Below are 15,424 nucleotides of genomic sequence, written 5' to 3'. Positions count from 1 at the left end.
CTTCATCTTCATCCCCATCCCTATCCCCATCCCCGTCCCGATCTCCACCCCCATCCCCAGCTCGGGGAGAAGCCCCGGGGCTGAGCCGCTGCTCCCCCGCAGCCTCGGCCGCAGCCAGCGGAGGCGAAAACCGCGCTCAGCGCCGGGGCGGGGGGATCCTGTCCCACACCCGGGGTGTCACCTCAGCACCGACCGAGCGCCCTCAGCATCACCCTCCGCGCTGGGCTGGAGCAGCCGCAGCGCCCGCGGGTCCCACCCTGGGCACGGCGCCTTCTCGCCCCATCGCGCCCGGTGGGACCCGCCCGCTGCCGTCCCGGAGCCCACGAGGAGCCTCTGGTGGCCACCGGCTCCTCCCGGAGGGCTTCACCCTGAGTGCGGCCACTGGGTCTCCTCACTTGTCCCCAAATGACCCGACACCCCCACGGCACCGCCGGCAGACGGCTCTGCCGCCGCTCAGCGCTCCCTCCTTCCCTCTTTCCCCTTCCAGGACAGAGCAATTGGGCCGGAGAACAATAGCGGCGCTGGAAAACAATGGAGCTGCCGCACCTTCCCGCCTAGGGATGCGGGCCGGACGCGTGGAAGGAACCCCAGCTCAGGAGTAGCGCCCGGGCCGGAGCCACCGCCAGGATCTGGTCCAGCGCAGGATCTGCCGGGACGGGGTGAGCGCTCGGCCGCGCCGTGTCCGATCGAGCCCCGCACACCGCGGAGCACAGCTGCTCCCGGCAGGAATCCTCTCCTTTGGATGATGCTTTGCTACCCACCGCAGCGGGATCGAAGCGCCCTTGGCCGGTTAAAAGCCGCCCCGGGCTGCGGGGAAGCGGCGTTTGTGCAGGAGGGAATATCGCGGCCTCCCTGGGGAGCGGGATATTCCCACAATCCCTCGCACGGCCGGGGGAGCCTCAGCTGCGCCAAATCCGCGTCTCTCGCCCCAGCGGGGGATGCCGGGGATGCTGCCCAGGCTTCTGTGTGCTGCGGGGGGAGACCAAGGCAGCAAAACCCCCGGAAAATGGAGATTTCTTTGCAGGAGCAGGGAGGAACATCCCTGTCCTGCTGAAAACACGATATTGGGGGGGGGGGGGGGGGTTTGCTACTTTTTTGTTTTGTTTTGTTGTGTTGGAAGTGTGCCTCTCCCCAGGAGCTCAGCAAAAGTGAGTGTGAGGAGCTGTGAATGTGGCTAGGCTGCCTCTGCCCCGCGGGGCAGGCTAGGCTGTAGGGATGTGGGAAGGGGTTTAGGGAGGCTATTTTTAGGGAGGGGAGCAAGTCTGGGGTCCATGGGGTCTGTCAGGCCCGAAAGCAGCAGAAGGAGCAGCTGAGGGCTGGGAGGCAGAGAGGGCTGGAATCTTCCTGCCGCGGGTGCAGGGCTTTGATTTGATCTGGTGCTGTTTTAAAAGCATTTTGCAAAGCGTCAGGAAAAGCTCAGGCCGGGCAGGGCACAGCGGAAATGCATCAGCTTAGAGGGGGAAACTGAGGCACGGGGGTGTCCGGGAATGGAGACAGCACCAAACTGCCATGGTTGAGCAATGGAGCAACTTCTGCTTTGCCAGCCCTGGGATTTGAGTGATTTCCAGGTTCTTCCAAAGCCCCAGCAGGATAGTAGGGGTCAGCAGTACTTGGTCAGCAGTGCTGGGGAATCTCCAGGCAGCTGCCTCTCCCCTTCACTCACAGCCTGCTTCTCTCGAGACCCAAAAAAGGAAGAATTTGCCCCTTTCCTCAGTGCTCGGAAGGGGATGTGATGACGGAGGCGAAGGTGGCAGAGCCAGGGCGTAAACAGGAAACGACTCCTCAGCACAGGAGGATGAACCTGCATCTTGGAGCTCCCCTTCCATCCCGAAATAGGCCTTTTTTTTTTGGCTGCAGTTCATGCCTGTGTCCCTCTCTGAGGGAATTGGGACTTTGGCTTCAACCCTTTGCATCACCAGGATGCTCTGGAGTGAAGCTCCGTGTGGCACCAAAGGCTCCACTCTGGGTAGTGCTGCTCTAGGAGGGGATTTTTTTATTCACTTTGGTGGTTTTGGCACCATTTTCACTTGTGTCAAGAGCTTTTAATCCTCCCAGAACATCCCCAGATCTTCTCATCACTTGCCAGGGGACATCCACGAGTGGGAGGCTCATTCCTGCCATTCCTGCCTCTCACAGCTGGGAACCCCCAAATCTGGGGCACCACAAGCAGCTGCTGCCCCAACATTTATCCCAAACCCGTGCAGCCAGCTGCAAAATCTTCTCCTGGTACCATTTTTGATGGATAAATAGGGTGATTCCTGGGTTTGTTCCCTGTGGGAGGATGGATGGATGCAGGACAGGCAGCTGCCAGCCATGGGAGGAGGGTTGGTGCTGAGTTTTGCTGGATTTTTCCATTTTGCTAGGGGTTTTTTGGGTGCTCATGCAGCTCCTCAGGAAACCCAAAGCTTTGTCAGCTCTTCCACGATTTTTCAGTGATTTTTTCTTCTGCTTTTTCTCTGGGCAGATCCAGAGTCCCAGGGTTGGGCTGGGCCAATTTCCTGCCCTTCCCTCATGCTGAAACTCCATCACAGCCTCGTGTGGGGTTTCAAACCTGCCAGAGAATCTTTTTGCTGTTGCCAATCATTCATTTGCTGGGATTTATCTCAATGTGTAGGACAGGACACTGGGATTCCCAGCACTTTAGGGGAGCTTCATCCTCCAACACAGGTTTTACAGCCTTGGTTGAGTCATTTATCCGCCTGGATTTTGTTGTGGAGTTGGGTGTTTTTCTTGCAGGAAAAGGGGTTTGTTTCCCAGGGGATTGTGAGGAAGCACATGGCAATGTGGGAGGTGGAAGAAAACAGAGGTTTGCAGAGCAAATGAAACTCACCTCAGTTTCTCTTCTGGGAGAAGGGAAGGGAGGGAAAAGACCCTAGAAAAATGAAATTCTGTCTAGGAGAACTTGCACAAACATCCAAGGAAAGCATGACCCCAGAAGCCATTTTTCATCATTCAAAACCACCCCAGTGATACACTCCAAAGTCTCTTTGATGCCTGATTTCCAAACTGTTTTGAATGCATGAGCATCCCAAGGGCTTCACCCCAAATCCTGTTTTAATTCCATCTTGTAGCATCCAAAAATCACACTTGAGATCTAAGCCAGGGCCTGCCCCAAGGTGGGATTTTTGGGGACTTCCGAAGTGTTTGCATGACAGCAGTGGAACTGTTTTGGCACAAAAATCCAACTGGGATCATTAAAAAGCTGAAGGATCAGCTCAGCATCTCTGGCTGCTGGGAAAATCATCCTTCATGCCACCACCAGGCTTGGGGTGGCCCAAGGAAGCACCTGCAGGATCCAGACTTTGTCCGATTGAAATAATAGTAAAATAAACAGAGAAAAGGAACAATTCCCATTTACAGCCCTCCCACCTCCAGCTCTGGCATCACTGGGACATCCATGGATGCTCCAAATGCAAATCTAGCGTAAGGATATCTCCGCAGGGATTAAATTTTCAGTGAGTTTGCGGCGCCTCTGCCCTTATCTGATCTCCCTCCTTTCCCACCTCTCTCCCGGAGGAGCCACAGCGAACTCCACCCACACCTGAGTGCTCTAAGCCTTTTCCAGGAGCTGCTCCAGCCCCGAGGGAGTTGCTTTATCCCGTTATCCCGGAGGGATGCGGGGATGGGAAGGCTCCCGCTGAGGTGTCTCTCTCGTCCCTCCCTGCAGCTCAGCTCCCATGACAGGGGAGAGGGAGGATGGATTACGGCGGCGGAGAGGACCTGGTGCCCTGCGGGAAAGACAAATTCATCTCCAAGTAAGACCCTCGGGAATGCTGGGGAAACGGGAGGAGCTGGGGGGTTGTTTGCCATATTTCAGGGGGAAAATATGGAATATATGATGTGTAATGTATTATCTGTAACCTGAAATATAAAGTGTGAGAATGCATGAAAATATACAAAATATAACCATATATAATATATAACAAAATACATAGCATTATAAATACAATATATAACGTTATAAATACAATATATAACGTTATAAACGCAATATATAACAAAAATACAGTATGTAATGTATTATCTATGACCTATAACATGCAATAATTCCTTGAGCTGGAAGGATGGGAGTGACTCCGGGTTTTAACTCAATTCAGTGGGATTTGGGAAAAAAAGCGGTTCTGGGGCAAAAAATGGCAATTTCCTTAAAAAGAAAATGGTCATTGGTGGGATTTTGAAGTCTTCCTTATATGTGTGGCCAAATGCTCTATAAACTTCCATTAAAAAACAGGCTTTGCTGAAAATGTCCTGATTAATATTTGTTCCTCTATTCTTTGGTAAAGAAGAAAAATTATTCTTAAGTTTTAAGAAAGATTTAAAAGGTGATAAAGCAAATATGTGATGTTTCCCCCCCTTCTCCTAACCCCAAATCCCCATGATTTGTGGTTGCTTATATCAGTCTGGTGGTGCTGAGCATCCTTAACCTCCATCAGCCAGCCCAGCTTTGGGAATTAATGCCAGAGGCATCACATCCTGTGATTCATGGCTGGGCTTAGCCAGCCTGGGATGGCTTATTTTTATTTTTTAAATATTTTTGGGTTTGTTGTTTATTTATTTATTTTATTTTTATTTCCATACTTATCTTTATTGATATCTTTTAAATTTTTTGTCTTGATTTTTGTTTTTGTTTTTATCTTTATTTTTATTTTTATTATTGTTTTGCCCCCAGAGCAGGGCTCAGACCTTTGTTCTGAGGTCGAGGTCAGGGGCTGGAGCCAGGAGCCGACATGACCAACTTGTGACTCCAGTGTGACCCCAGGGCTTGGGGGAGCCTGAAAATCGATTTGTTTTTCAGCCTTGTGACCAACTGCACCAAGGTCTGATGGGTTTCTTGTGTCCTTTTGGAAGATTTATGTGGGACACAGTCACAGGGAGTTTCTCCCCCCAGTTGTGGGTGCAAAATGTTGGAGCCTCAGAAAATACCTTCAACAGGGGAGATCTCGAGCTGGCAAAAGACCCAAATCTGTCTCAAATAAGGCTATTTTTGGGTCCTCAGCAGCACTGCAGGTTCCTCAACCACAGAAGCAATTCCTGCTTTCTCCCAGTTCCCCCCCAGGCAGCTCAGGGGTCACTGAGTGATGCCTGCAGCATCCTCTGCTCCTCCCTCCAAACCCCATCTCAGCACATTTCCCATTTCTTCCCCCCAGAAATGAGCTGCTCCTGCACTTGAAGACCTACAACATCTACTATGAAGGGCAGAATTTGCAGCTGCGGCACCGGGAGGTGAGAAATCTCCCAGGCAGAGGGAAACTGAGGGAATTGGTCTTGATTCAGACTTAGGGAATCATGGAATCATGGAATTATGGAATGGTTTGGGTTGGGAAAGCTCATCCAGTGCCACCCCTGCTATGGCAGGGACACCTTCCCTGTCCCAGGTGGCTTCAGCCTGGCCTTGGACACTTGCAGGGATCCAGGAGCAGCCACAGCTTCTCTGGAAATTCCATCCCAGCCTCTCCCCACCCTCACAGGAAAGAATTCCTTCCCAATATCCCATCTAAACATGGAATCATGGAATGGTTTGGATTGGAAAGGACCTCAAAGATCATTTCAACCTCCTGGCATGGACAGGGAAACCTCCCACTGGGTCAGGGTGCTCCAAGCCCCATCCTTGGACTCTGTAAGCTGAAGGGTGTGGATCTGATGGATGGATATGGAATTCACTGGCTGCTCTTTGAGGTCCCTTCCAACCCTGACAATCCATGGTCCCATGGCATGTGGGGCCCTGGCAGGTGCTTTTCCAAGTCCAAGTGGGTGATGTCAGATCCAGCAGCACTGTCACCCCATCTGGAAGGTCACCGACTTTTCCAGCCATGATTTGTCCCAGTGAAGCCACACTGGCTGTCACTAATCCCCATTTTCCATGTGCCTTAGCACAGTTTCCAGGCAGATCTGCCCTGTGGCCTTACCAGGCTTAGGGGTGAGATCCATAAATTCCCCAAATCACGGGGTGGTTTGGGCTGGAAGGGACCTCACAGACCCCCAGTCTGCACCCCACCTTCCCAGCTGTTCTCGGGGGTGCTGAGGTGTCCATTTGTGCTGCAGGAGGAAGGGGAGCTCATCGTGGAGGGGCTGCTGAACATCTCCTGGGGGCTGCGGCGCCCCATCCGCCTCCAGATGCAGGATGACAACCAACGCATTCGGCCACCGCCCTCCTCCTCCTCCTGGCACTCGGGCTGCAACCTGGGGGCTCACGGGTGAGTGGGGGACACAGACACCCCAAAAACACAGACAGCCCCAAAAACACACAGGCATCCCCAAAAACTCACACAGACACCTCAAAACCACACAGACACACCAAAAACATGCATAGAACCCCAAAAACTCACACAGACACCCTCAAACTCACACACAGACACCCTAAAAAGTCACATAGACACCCCAAAAACTCACACAGACACCCTAAAAACTCACATAGACACCCCAAAAACACACAGACATCTCAAAAACTCACCCAGGCAAACCAAAAACTCACACAGACATCCCAAAACCCACATAGACAACCCAAAAAGCACCCCACATACATGGGTGAGCAGAGGGACACACAGACACCCCAAAAATTCACATAAACACCCCAAAAACTCACGCAGACACTTCCAAAACCACATAGACACCCCCAAAAACACACAGACACCCCCAAAACCACAAAGACATCCCCAAAAACTCACACAGACACCCCCAAAACCACAAAGACATCCCCAAAAACTCACACAGACACCCCCAAAAACACCCCTCACACACAGGTGGGCAGAGGGACACACAGGCATCCCCAAAAACTCACACAGGCACCTGAAAAACACACAGGTACCCCAAAAACTCAGACACCTCAAAAAACTCACACAGACACCCCAAAAATTCACACACATACCCCAAAAACTCACACAGACAGCCCAAAAACTCACATAGACAGCCCAAAACCACACACAGACACTCCCAAAACCACACAGACACCCTCAAAACCACTCCCCACACACGGGTGAGGGGAGGGACACCCAGACACCCCAAAAGCACACAAACACCACAAACACACACTCCCAGTCTGTCAGGGTTTGCTGCTCACACTCCCAGCTGTTTCCTCTGGGTTTTCTTTGTCCAAGGTGCAGCACCTGGAAGAGCCAAGTCTAGAAAGAAGGAGTTGGGGTTCATGTAGCAAAGCCTCCCCCATCTTTTACAAACCCCCCTTTTTTTGCAGAACACCCCCTTTTCTACAACCCCCTCTTTTGCAGACTCCTCCCTTTAGGAAGACCCACAGTTTTTGCTAAAAAAACCCTTTTTGCACCCTCCCCCTTTTTATACTTCCCTTTTTTGTAACCCCTCTTTTTTCAGACCCCCTCTTTTACTAAGATCCCCCTTTTTCCACTCCCCCATTTGCAATCCTCCTTTTTGTAGCCCCACCCCTTTTTTGCAAAGACCCCTCTTTTTTGCTAAAACCACCTTTTTTAGCCCCCTTTTTTCAGACCCTCTCCTTTTGTAACCCCCCCTTTGCATCCCCCCCTTTTCACAAGCCCCTTTTCTTGCAGAAAATCCCCCCAAACCCCTCCTGCTTCCTTCCCACCTCCACACCAATTCCATGATGGGTGTTGCTCTGGTCCCTGTGATCCCAGTTCTGCAATTCCCCTGGGAACTGCAGTTGGATCCCAGGAGCAGCCAGGCTGGGATTTGCTGTGGCCATGGGGGTCTCCCTGCTTTTTTCCTGATTTTTCCCTGACTCCCAAGAGATAAGGAGGGGCAGATTTATCTTTGCCTGTGCTGGAGCTGGAGAAAGGCTGTTTGGGTGCCTGGGATAACACCCTGCAAGGGTTTTTTGGGAGCAGGGCAGGATGGGATTCAGGATTTATGTTGTGACCAGCCTGTGTGTGACCCTACAGGGATGATTATCTGCCAGTCCTCAGGGAGAACAGGCTGGGATCAGCAGCATGAGGACTTGGGGGGGAGGATTCCCTAGATTATCATTCCCTCTGCAGCCAGACAGGGCACCCATCATCTCCTCTGTCCATCTCCAGGTCCGTGCTGAAGCCCAGCACCCTGCCGGACATCCAGGTGACAGATGCAGAGCCCACCCCGAGCACGGAGCCTCCCGGGAATGGTGCAGGTGAGCCGGGTTTGGATCCACCTGGATTTGTCCTGGAGCTTGGGAGCAGCTGCCTCATCTCATGCTCCAGTTTCATTGGAGAAAATATAAACCAGGCTTGTTCTTAACTCCAGACTCAGTTTCTCGTCCTGCTCTAGTTAGGCCACTTCCAAAACACCTTTATTTATTTTATTCAATCTTTTCCCGGATGGCCTGAAACACAATAATTTTAAAGGTCTTTTCCAACCTAAATGACTCCCTGATTCCCGAGGGCTTTTGCTCGGGGAAGGGGCTGCAATGAGATGTGGTGGAAAGAAACGGGGGGGATGGAGCAGAGAGCCTCGTGGGATCGCAGGGAAAAGGATGTCGGCGCTTCCCCTTCCCGGAGGCTCTGCTTTTCGGGAAGAAGAATGGGCTCATTGGGAAGCGCCGTTACCATGGGGAAGTCAACACTGCTGCAAAGTGTTTTTCCCCTGCCTGGTTTTTCCTCTGTAGAGGGGGAAGAGCTCGGCCGGAGCTTCGTTAACCCCTTGTTCTGAGCAGAGGCAGTGAGGAGCAGGACACAGGCTGTCCCATTGCTAATTCCTGCAGGAAAAACCTGGTGGATGCATTTTTCTCATTCAGTTGGGGCATTTTGCAGGGGATTTTGGGTGGCTTTGGGCAGTTGGGGGAATAAAAAAGCACCAGCTCATCCTTTTGTCTTTGGGAGGAGCTGAGCCCTTGCAAAACTTGATCCATGAACCCCCATTTGTGATCCCCCAACTTTTTCCCTTTTTCTTTTTGTTCTCCCTACTCACAACTTTTCCCCTTTAATTAAATCTTTCCCAGGCAATACGCACCCCGTGTCACCCCACCATGATTCCCCAGCAGCTCTCTCAGCCTTATAGCCTCAATCTTCTGCCAGCACATAAGAAAAAGCCTTTTATTACAATTTTCCCTAAAATCCAGTAAAAATCAGTGCCCAACGTGCGTGAACAACTCCTCAGGAGTGCTTAGTCACCGTGTGTGCAGCTGGAGCAGTTCCTACCGGAGATTTCTCCCTGCTGCAGACATGCTTTGAATTAAAACACCCAAAGCTGGAGCTTGAGAGGTTCATTAAAAATGGATGAAGAGCTGGTTTATAATAATCTGGATCCAGGCCAGTTTTCATGCAGAGATCTGAGGCTCTGCCCTCGTTTGCCTGTTCTCATTAAAGGGAAGGAGAACAGAGAAAGTTAAATTATGGAAAAGGGAGAGAAGATGCTCAAGTTCCCGGGAGAAGAGGTTTTATCCAGGTAGCAGCACGGATTTAGGCAGTTAATTCTGAATTAATGACCTTCTTCGGGAGCTGGGGGAGAATAAACCGGTTGCTGTGTTTGAAACCAGTAGCTTAAATGTGTCCTGGGAAGTTTGTAGGACTTGTTGTTGGAGTGAGGATTTCTGCATCCGTGTGGGGACTCCCAAATTGCGGCAGGAAGATTCTGGAATCTCAGAATCTCCTGAGTGGCAAGGAACCCACAAGGAGCATTGACCCAGCTCCCAGGCCAGCACAGGACACACAACGATCCAACAAACGTCCAAACGCTCCTGGAGCTCTGGAGGACACCCCTGGGGGTCCCCCTCATCCCCAGTCCCACCTTGCCCGGATCTCTCGCAGCCCCCAGGCCGCAGCCCGAGGAAGCGCCGCAGCTGATGAGGACGCGCAGCGATGTCGGCGTGAGGCACCGCGGCAGCTCCCGCACGCCCGGCGAGCAGCGCAGGCTGCGCCGGCACCGCTTCTCCATCAACGGCCACTTCTACAACCACAAGGTGAGCGCGGCCCCCGGGCAGCCCCGGGCTCGGGGCAGAGCCGGCAGTGTCTTCACCCCACGGCCTTTGTGCCCCGCAGACCTCGGTGTTCACCCCTGCCTACGGCTCTGTCACCAACGTGCGCATCAACAGCACCATGACCACACCGCAGGTCCTCAAACTGCTGCTCAACAAGTTCAAGGTATGGTCGTCATCCCCTGCGCTCAATCCATGCTGCTCTGAATGCAGATTTTGTATTTTAGGTTTACATTCATATTTATTTTTATTTTTATTTTTATTTTAATATATTTTTATAGATATCTTTACAAATTTATATATATGTGTGTGTGTGTACTCTATACACATCCTAATTAAAAATGACATATGTATTTATCTATGAACTATATCAAATATTTATTTATATATTTATATTTTAATATATAACCATAATATATATTACATATTCATAATATAACATATATATTACTTTAAAATATTGTATTAACTATAATTTTCACTAATATATCATATACATCATATAACACATATCATATATCATATATCATATAATATATAATATGGTATATATAATATTATATATAATATATAAATTAATAAATAATAATATAAATAATTCTTTGTGCCTTAATAAATATAATAAATACTATAAAATGTGTGTTAATACATATTTGTAAATAGAAATGTTACTGTGATTTATAAAATATATACTGAATACAATATATAATTATAATATGTAATAATATTATAAGTACATACTAATAAATGTAAACATTACACAATATATTCTCAAATACACATATGACATATTTGTTATATATTATGTAGTATATAAAAAATGTCATATATTTTTTTATAGATAAATAGTTTAAATAATAATAAATCTATTTAATATATGTAATAATTAATTAATTGCATTATCATATGAATAGTTTTACACCTTTGTACTTACATATATATGTGCTTATATATGTATATCTATATATAAAATGCAATGGCACAGGGAAATAATGGGATTTTGGTTTTGATTCCTGGGGCAGCCCAGGGTAGAAACCTGGCCCTTTAGCAGAGCTTTGTGTCTCCCCCAGATCGAGAACTCCGCGGAGGAGTTTGCTCTGTACATGGTGCACACGAGTGGAGGTGAGTGCCCCAAGTTACCCTGGGCATGGGTGAGTGCCCCAAAGCCCATGGCTGTGAGTGCCCCAAACCTCCCGCCCAAGAGTGCCCCAAACCCCCCCGGGATGTGAATGAGTGCCCCAAACTCTCCCTGGACAGGAGTGAGTGCCCCAAAGCCCTGGATATGAATGCCCCAAACCCCATGGACACGAGTGCCCCAAACCCCATGGACACGAGTGCCCCAAACCCCTGGACACGAGTGCCCCAAACCCCTGGATATGAGTGCCCGAAACCCCTGGATATGAGTGCCCCAAAGCCCTGGATATGAGTGCCCCAAACCCCTGGATATGAGTGCCCGAAACCCCTGGATATGAGTGCCCCAAAGCCCTGGATATGAGTGCCCCAAACCCCTGGATATGAGTGCCCGAAACCCCTGGATATGAGTGCCCCAAAGCCCTGGATATGAGTGCCCCAAACCCCTGGATATGAGTGCCCGAAACCCCTGGATATGAGTGCCCCAAAGCCCTGGATATGAGTGCCCCAAAGCCCTGGCTGTGCTGCCGGCTCAGCCCCGGCGCTGCCCGCTCCTTGCCTGCCCCAACCCCGCGGTTCTGGCGTTGCAGAGAAGCAGAAGCTGCGCGGCAGCGACTTCCCCCTGCTGGCCCGCATCCTGCAGGGCCCCTGCGAGCAGGTCTCCAAGGTCTTCCTCATGGAGAAGGACCAGGTGGAAGAGGTCACCTACGACGTGAGTGTGCCCCGCACGGGATGCACAGCACCCTCGGGTGGGCTTGGAAATCTGGGGGATAACAGAAGCTTGGAGTGGTTTGGCTGGGAAGGGACGAAGGGACCCCAAAGCCCATCCAGTGCCACCCCTGCCATGGCAGGGTCACCTCCCGTAATCCCAGGTTGCTCCAAGCCCCATCAACCTGGCTTTGGACACTTCCAGAGATCCCGGAGCAGCCGTAGCTTCTCTGGGAATTCCATCCCAGCCCCTCCCAACCCTCACAGGGAAGAATTTATCCCCAGTATGTGCTGGGGCTGCAGGAATTGCTTTGCTCCTGCGTCTCTCCATGCAAACTCCCGATCCTATGGGAAAATCCTTGTTCTGTGCTCAAAGAGCAGCTTCCAGCTCCAGTCCGGAGCCAACGCCTCCAGCCCTATTGTGCCATCCCGAATCTGATAATGGAAGAGCGATTTCAGCACAGCCTTTGGCGTAATTGGTGTTTTTCCAGCCGGGAAAGCTCCGCGGGTGGGAGCAGCTCCGGTGTGCCATCTGCCGGCTTCCCAGGCCTGCTGAGCTCTCAAATCCCTGCCCAAACCAGGCGTTTCTGGGGTGGATTTGGGCTCAAGCAGCTCTGAGACACTGGGGACACTCAGAGCTCTACGTGTGACGTAGCTACCTCTTGCAGCCAGAGGGTAAATTAAAATAAAATAAACCTTATGTGGATTTTTTTCCAATAATTATCCAGTGCTCACTTGTTTCCACAAGCTGTTTCCACTGTCTGCAAAAGAAGCATCTTTTTTTTTAGGGCTTGTTGCAAAATTTGGGGATCCCTGATGGCCCTGGTTAAATCTAAGGGGAGGATGAGTGGGGTCAGTTCATCAGCCTCTTCATCATTTCCTGCTGTTCCTCTCCCACCCAGGTGGCTCAGTACATCAAATTCGAGATGCCCATCCTCAGGAGCTTCATCCAGAAGCTGGAGGAGGAGGAGGATCGGGAAGTGAAGAAGCTGAAGCACAAGTATGTCGGGCTGGGAGCACTGAGGAGAGGATGCTGGGAGGGAAGGACATTCCTGGGGGGCTGCTCTGGTCCCAAAACTTCATTTGTGTAGCCCTGCATCCCTGATGTGTGCAAGAGCCATTGAGGTTTGCGTTATTCCAGGGTTTTCTTGGCCAGCTTGATGCTGAAAAATCCTCTTTTCCTTGTCCCAGATATTCCATCCTGCGGCTGATGATCGAGCAGAGGCTGGAGGAGATTTCCGAGGGTCCGACGGCGATGTGAACATCCGTGTGCCTGTAGGATGTGCTGCACCAAATCCCAACCCCCGCCGTGCCCGGAACGCTCCCCGTGCCCATCGGGATTGCTCCAGCTCTGAGCCAACCCACCTCCCACGCCTTCATCTGCGGAGAATCCTCGGGGGGCTCCTCCTCGGCACACGGGGCTCTTCCCAGGAAGGCTCTGGCTGGTGGCAGCTGCAGCCAAAACCTCAAATCCCTGGAAAACACAGGGAAAAGCAGAAAAAAAAAAAAAAAAGAGGAAATCTGTGAGCAAGCTGAGGACAGGGCTGAGCAAGGGCTGCCAGCATTGCAGAGCAGGAATTGGGGGGCTCAGTTTGGAAATGCCCAGTGTGTCTCCCAGCCACAGACCATGGTGGCAACAGAGCACAAACAATTCCTCTTTTTTTTTTTTTTTGAAAAAAGCACATTCCTATTGCAATAATTCACAGGTGTCGGGAAGATTTTGTAAATCCAAAGGGTTGGCTGAGATTTGGGGGGTTTAACCCTGACCTGGAGGCTCACGGGTGGATTTACAGCACAGGAGAAAATCCCATTTTTCCGGCACGTTCCCCAAACCTGCATCTGGTGGCACAGCCCCCTCCATCCCCCGCTCTAATTTGCACTAATACTTAGGGATTTTTAAGAAAACCACGATGTCAAACCTCTCTGGTAGCTGTAAATGCCAAATAGCACTCGCAGGGATAGCTGAGGGCCTTGAGCATCTCGAGGGATGCTGGATGGAAAAGGGGGGAAGGCAGGAGGATGGGGGAGGCAGAAATAAAGAGGATTTTATTTTCCAAATCCATTTTCCAGCAGTGCCAGGACATCATTATGGTGAAACCAGGACTAGACTGGCTCCATAACCACCATCAGCTGGAAAAACCTCTTTCCTCCCAGGCTAAACCAGCAATATCAATTGTATACCTCGATGTGAACTAAACCTCTGACTTTCTCCCTCCCTTTGAGTTTTTGCAATGCATCTTTGTAATTTTTTTTAATTTTAATGGTACCTTTTCCACCTTTAACTCGTGTTCGGGAAAGTGTTGTACAGCGAGAGGAGCTTTTTATGTGTTTGAAGGATGATTGTGGCACTGCTGCGTGGATTAACAAGAAAATAAAATATGTAGCAACTTAATAGAGAAACGCCTAAGTTAGAGCCTGGTTTATCCAAAATAAATCACTTTGTGGATAGAAATTACACGGAAATGGACTCCATGGGGGCAGGGAGCAATGAGAGACAGGAGTAAAACCTGCCAAAAGTTTAATGAAGAAGTTTCTCATGGAGAAATGCTCTTACCTTACAGACTTAAAGACTCACATCTAAATTGCTGGAGGATTTTTAGGGAGTATTGGGCAGGTTTAGGACTTATTCAGCCCTTAGGAACTATTTATCCCCATAAATTAAATAAGTAAATATCCCTATATATCCCCATGCACCGTGGTCGGCAGGCTCCGTCCTCTGGCTATTCCACTTCCAGAAGGTAAAACTGCCCATATATCGATTGTTTTGGCCTCTCGGAGCTCCTGCCGCCCCCAGGGTATCCCAGCCCCGCTCGGCTGTCTCCCTGGAGCCTGGTTATCCAACCCACTGGAGCCCCTTTATCCCTCCCCGCGCAGGAGGGGACAGGAGTGACGTTGGCTCCGCCGATTCCGCCGGGAAAAGTCCGGAGCGAGCCGAGCCTGGCGGGCACAGACGGGAAGAGCCATCACCGGCCCCGGCTGCACGGGTAAGGGCAGCACCCTGGCAGCTGGGGGGTGAAAGGGGAAGGAATTGGATACAGAGCAAGGCCAAAATCCAAGGGGTTTGGGACACACCTGAGCTGGAAGTTGGGATGGGGCCAGGAGCCCGGGGATGATCCACTCCTGGGATTTTCCCAGGCTGGTGATCCACAAGTTTGGGTGATGGTGGTGAAGTAGAGAGGGGGAAAAACAGGGAGAGAAAATCCTTGTGTCTGAATTTTGTGTGGGGTTTGCCGCCCAGTTTTGTGGTGTTTCCATCTGGAAGGGGGAGACTTCTCTGGGCTTTCTTTAAAATTACCACAATGGTTGGAGGAGCAGGGCAGGGAAATGAGACAAATTAAATTAATCAAGCCTCATGTTCATGTTTGAATTGCTGGGTTTGGAAGGGGGGTCAGGCCTGGCACCTTCCAGCGAGAGGGAATCGCTGACACAGGGATGCCACGGCCGGGGCTGCTGGCCAGGGGGGCTCTGCTTTTTCAAAAGGCTTTTGTCAACACGGCTCCTGCTATTTTGGGGATGATTTTGGGCCCGCGATGGCTCAGCAGCTTCAGTACAATGAGTCTGTTTGCTCAGCCCCCGGCTGGAGGGGCTGCGGGGTGGGGGACGGGTGGGGAATCTCATCCTGGTGCTCCTGAGCTTCGCGGCTGGGAGAGGAAATGAAGGTGTGAATCTGGGAAGCTGGGAGGGTTTGTTTGCACCATGGTGCAAACTCTCTTT

General features: G+C 50.8%; 1 protein-coding gene across 1 annotated transcript; it reads left to right on the top strand.

Annotated features, from left to right (window-relative positions):
- The first annotated feature begins 5 nt into the window (after positions 1-5).
- On the top strand, positions 6-14,110 carry RASSF2 (Ras association domain family member 2). The gene is made up of 11 exons (XM_085080489.1): positions 6-659; positions 3,668-3,755; positions 5,148-5,223; positions 6,043-6,194; positions 8,001-8,089; positions 9,705-9,856; positions 9,936-10,037; positions 10,942-10,993; positions 11,593-11,714; positions 12,613-12,710; positions 12,902-14,110. The coding sequence occupies exons 2-11, from the start codon at positions 3,697-3,699 to the stop codon at positions 12,969-12,971; spliced, it is 972 nt and encodes a 323-aa protein (XP_084936615.1). The 5' UTR covers positions 6-659; positions 3,668-3,696; the 3' UTR covers positions 12,972-14,110.
- The last annotated feature ends 1,314 nt before the right edge of the window (positions 14,111-15,424 follow it).

This window comes from Lichenostomus cassidix, chromosome 22 (assembly GCF_008360975.1).
Source record: "Lichenostomus cassidix isolate B80296 chromosome 22, HeHo_3.0, whole genome shotgun sequence".
In the NCBI taxonomy this organism is placed as follows: Eukaryota; Metazoa; Chordata; class Aves; order Passeriformes; family Meliphagidae; genus Lichenostomus; species Lichenostomus cassidix.
This window is presented reverse-complemented; position numbering and strand designations above follow the sequence as displayed.

Bases quoted from the DNA above. Each gene is read 5' to 3' on its own strand.
- RASSF2 (XM_085080489.1), top strand. From the start codon at position 3,697: ATGGATTACGGCGGCGGAGAGGACCTGGTGCCCTGCGGGAAAGACAAA. The intron at 9,857-9,935 runs GTGAGCGCGGCC...TGTGCCCCGCAG, and splicing joins GCCACTTCTACAACCACAAG to ACCTCGGTGTTCACCCCTGC. The intron at 10,994-11,592 runs GTGAGTGCCCCA...CTGGCGTTGCAG, and splicing joins CATGGTGCACACGAGTGGAG to AGAAGCAGAAGCTGCGCGGC.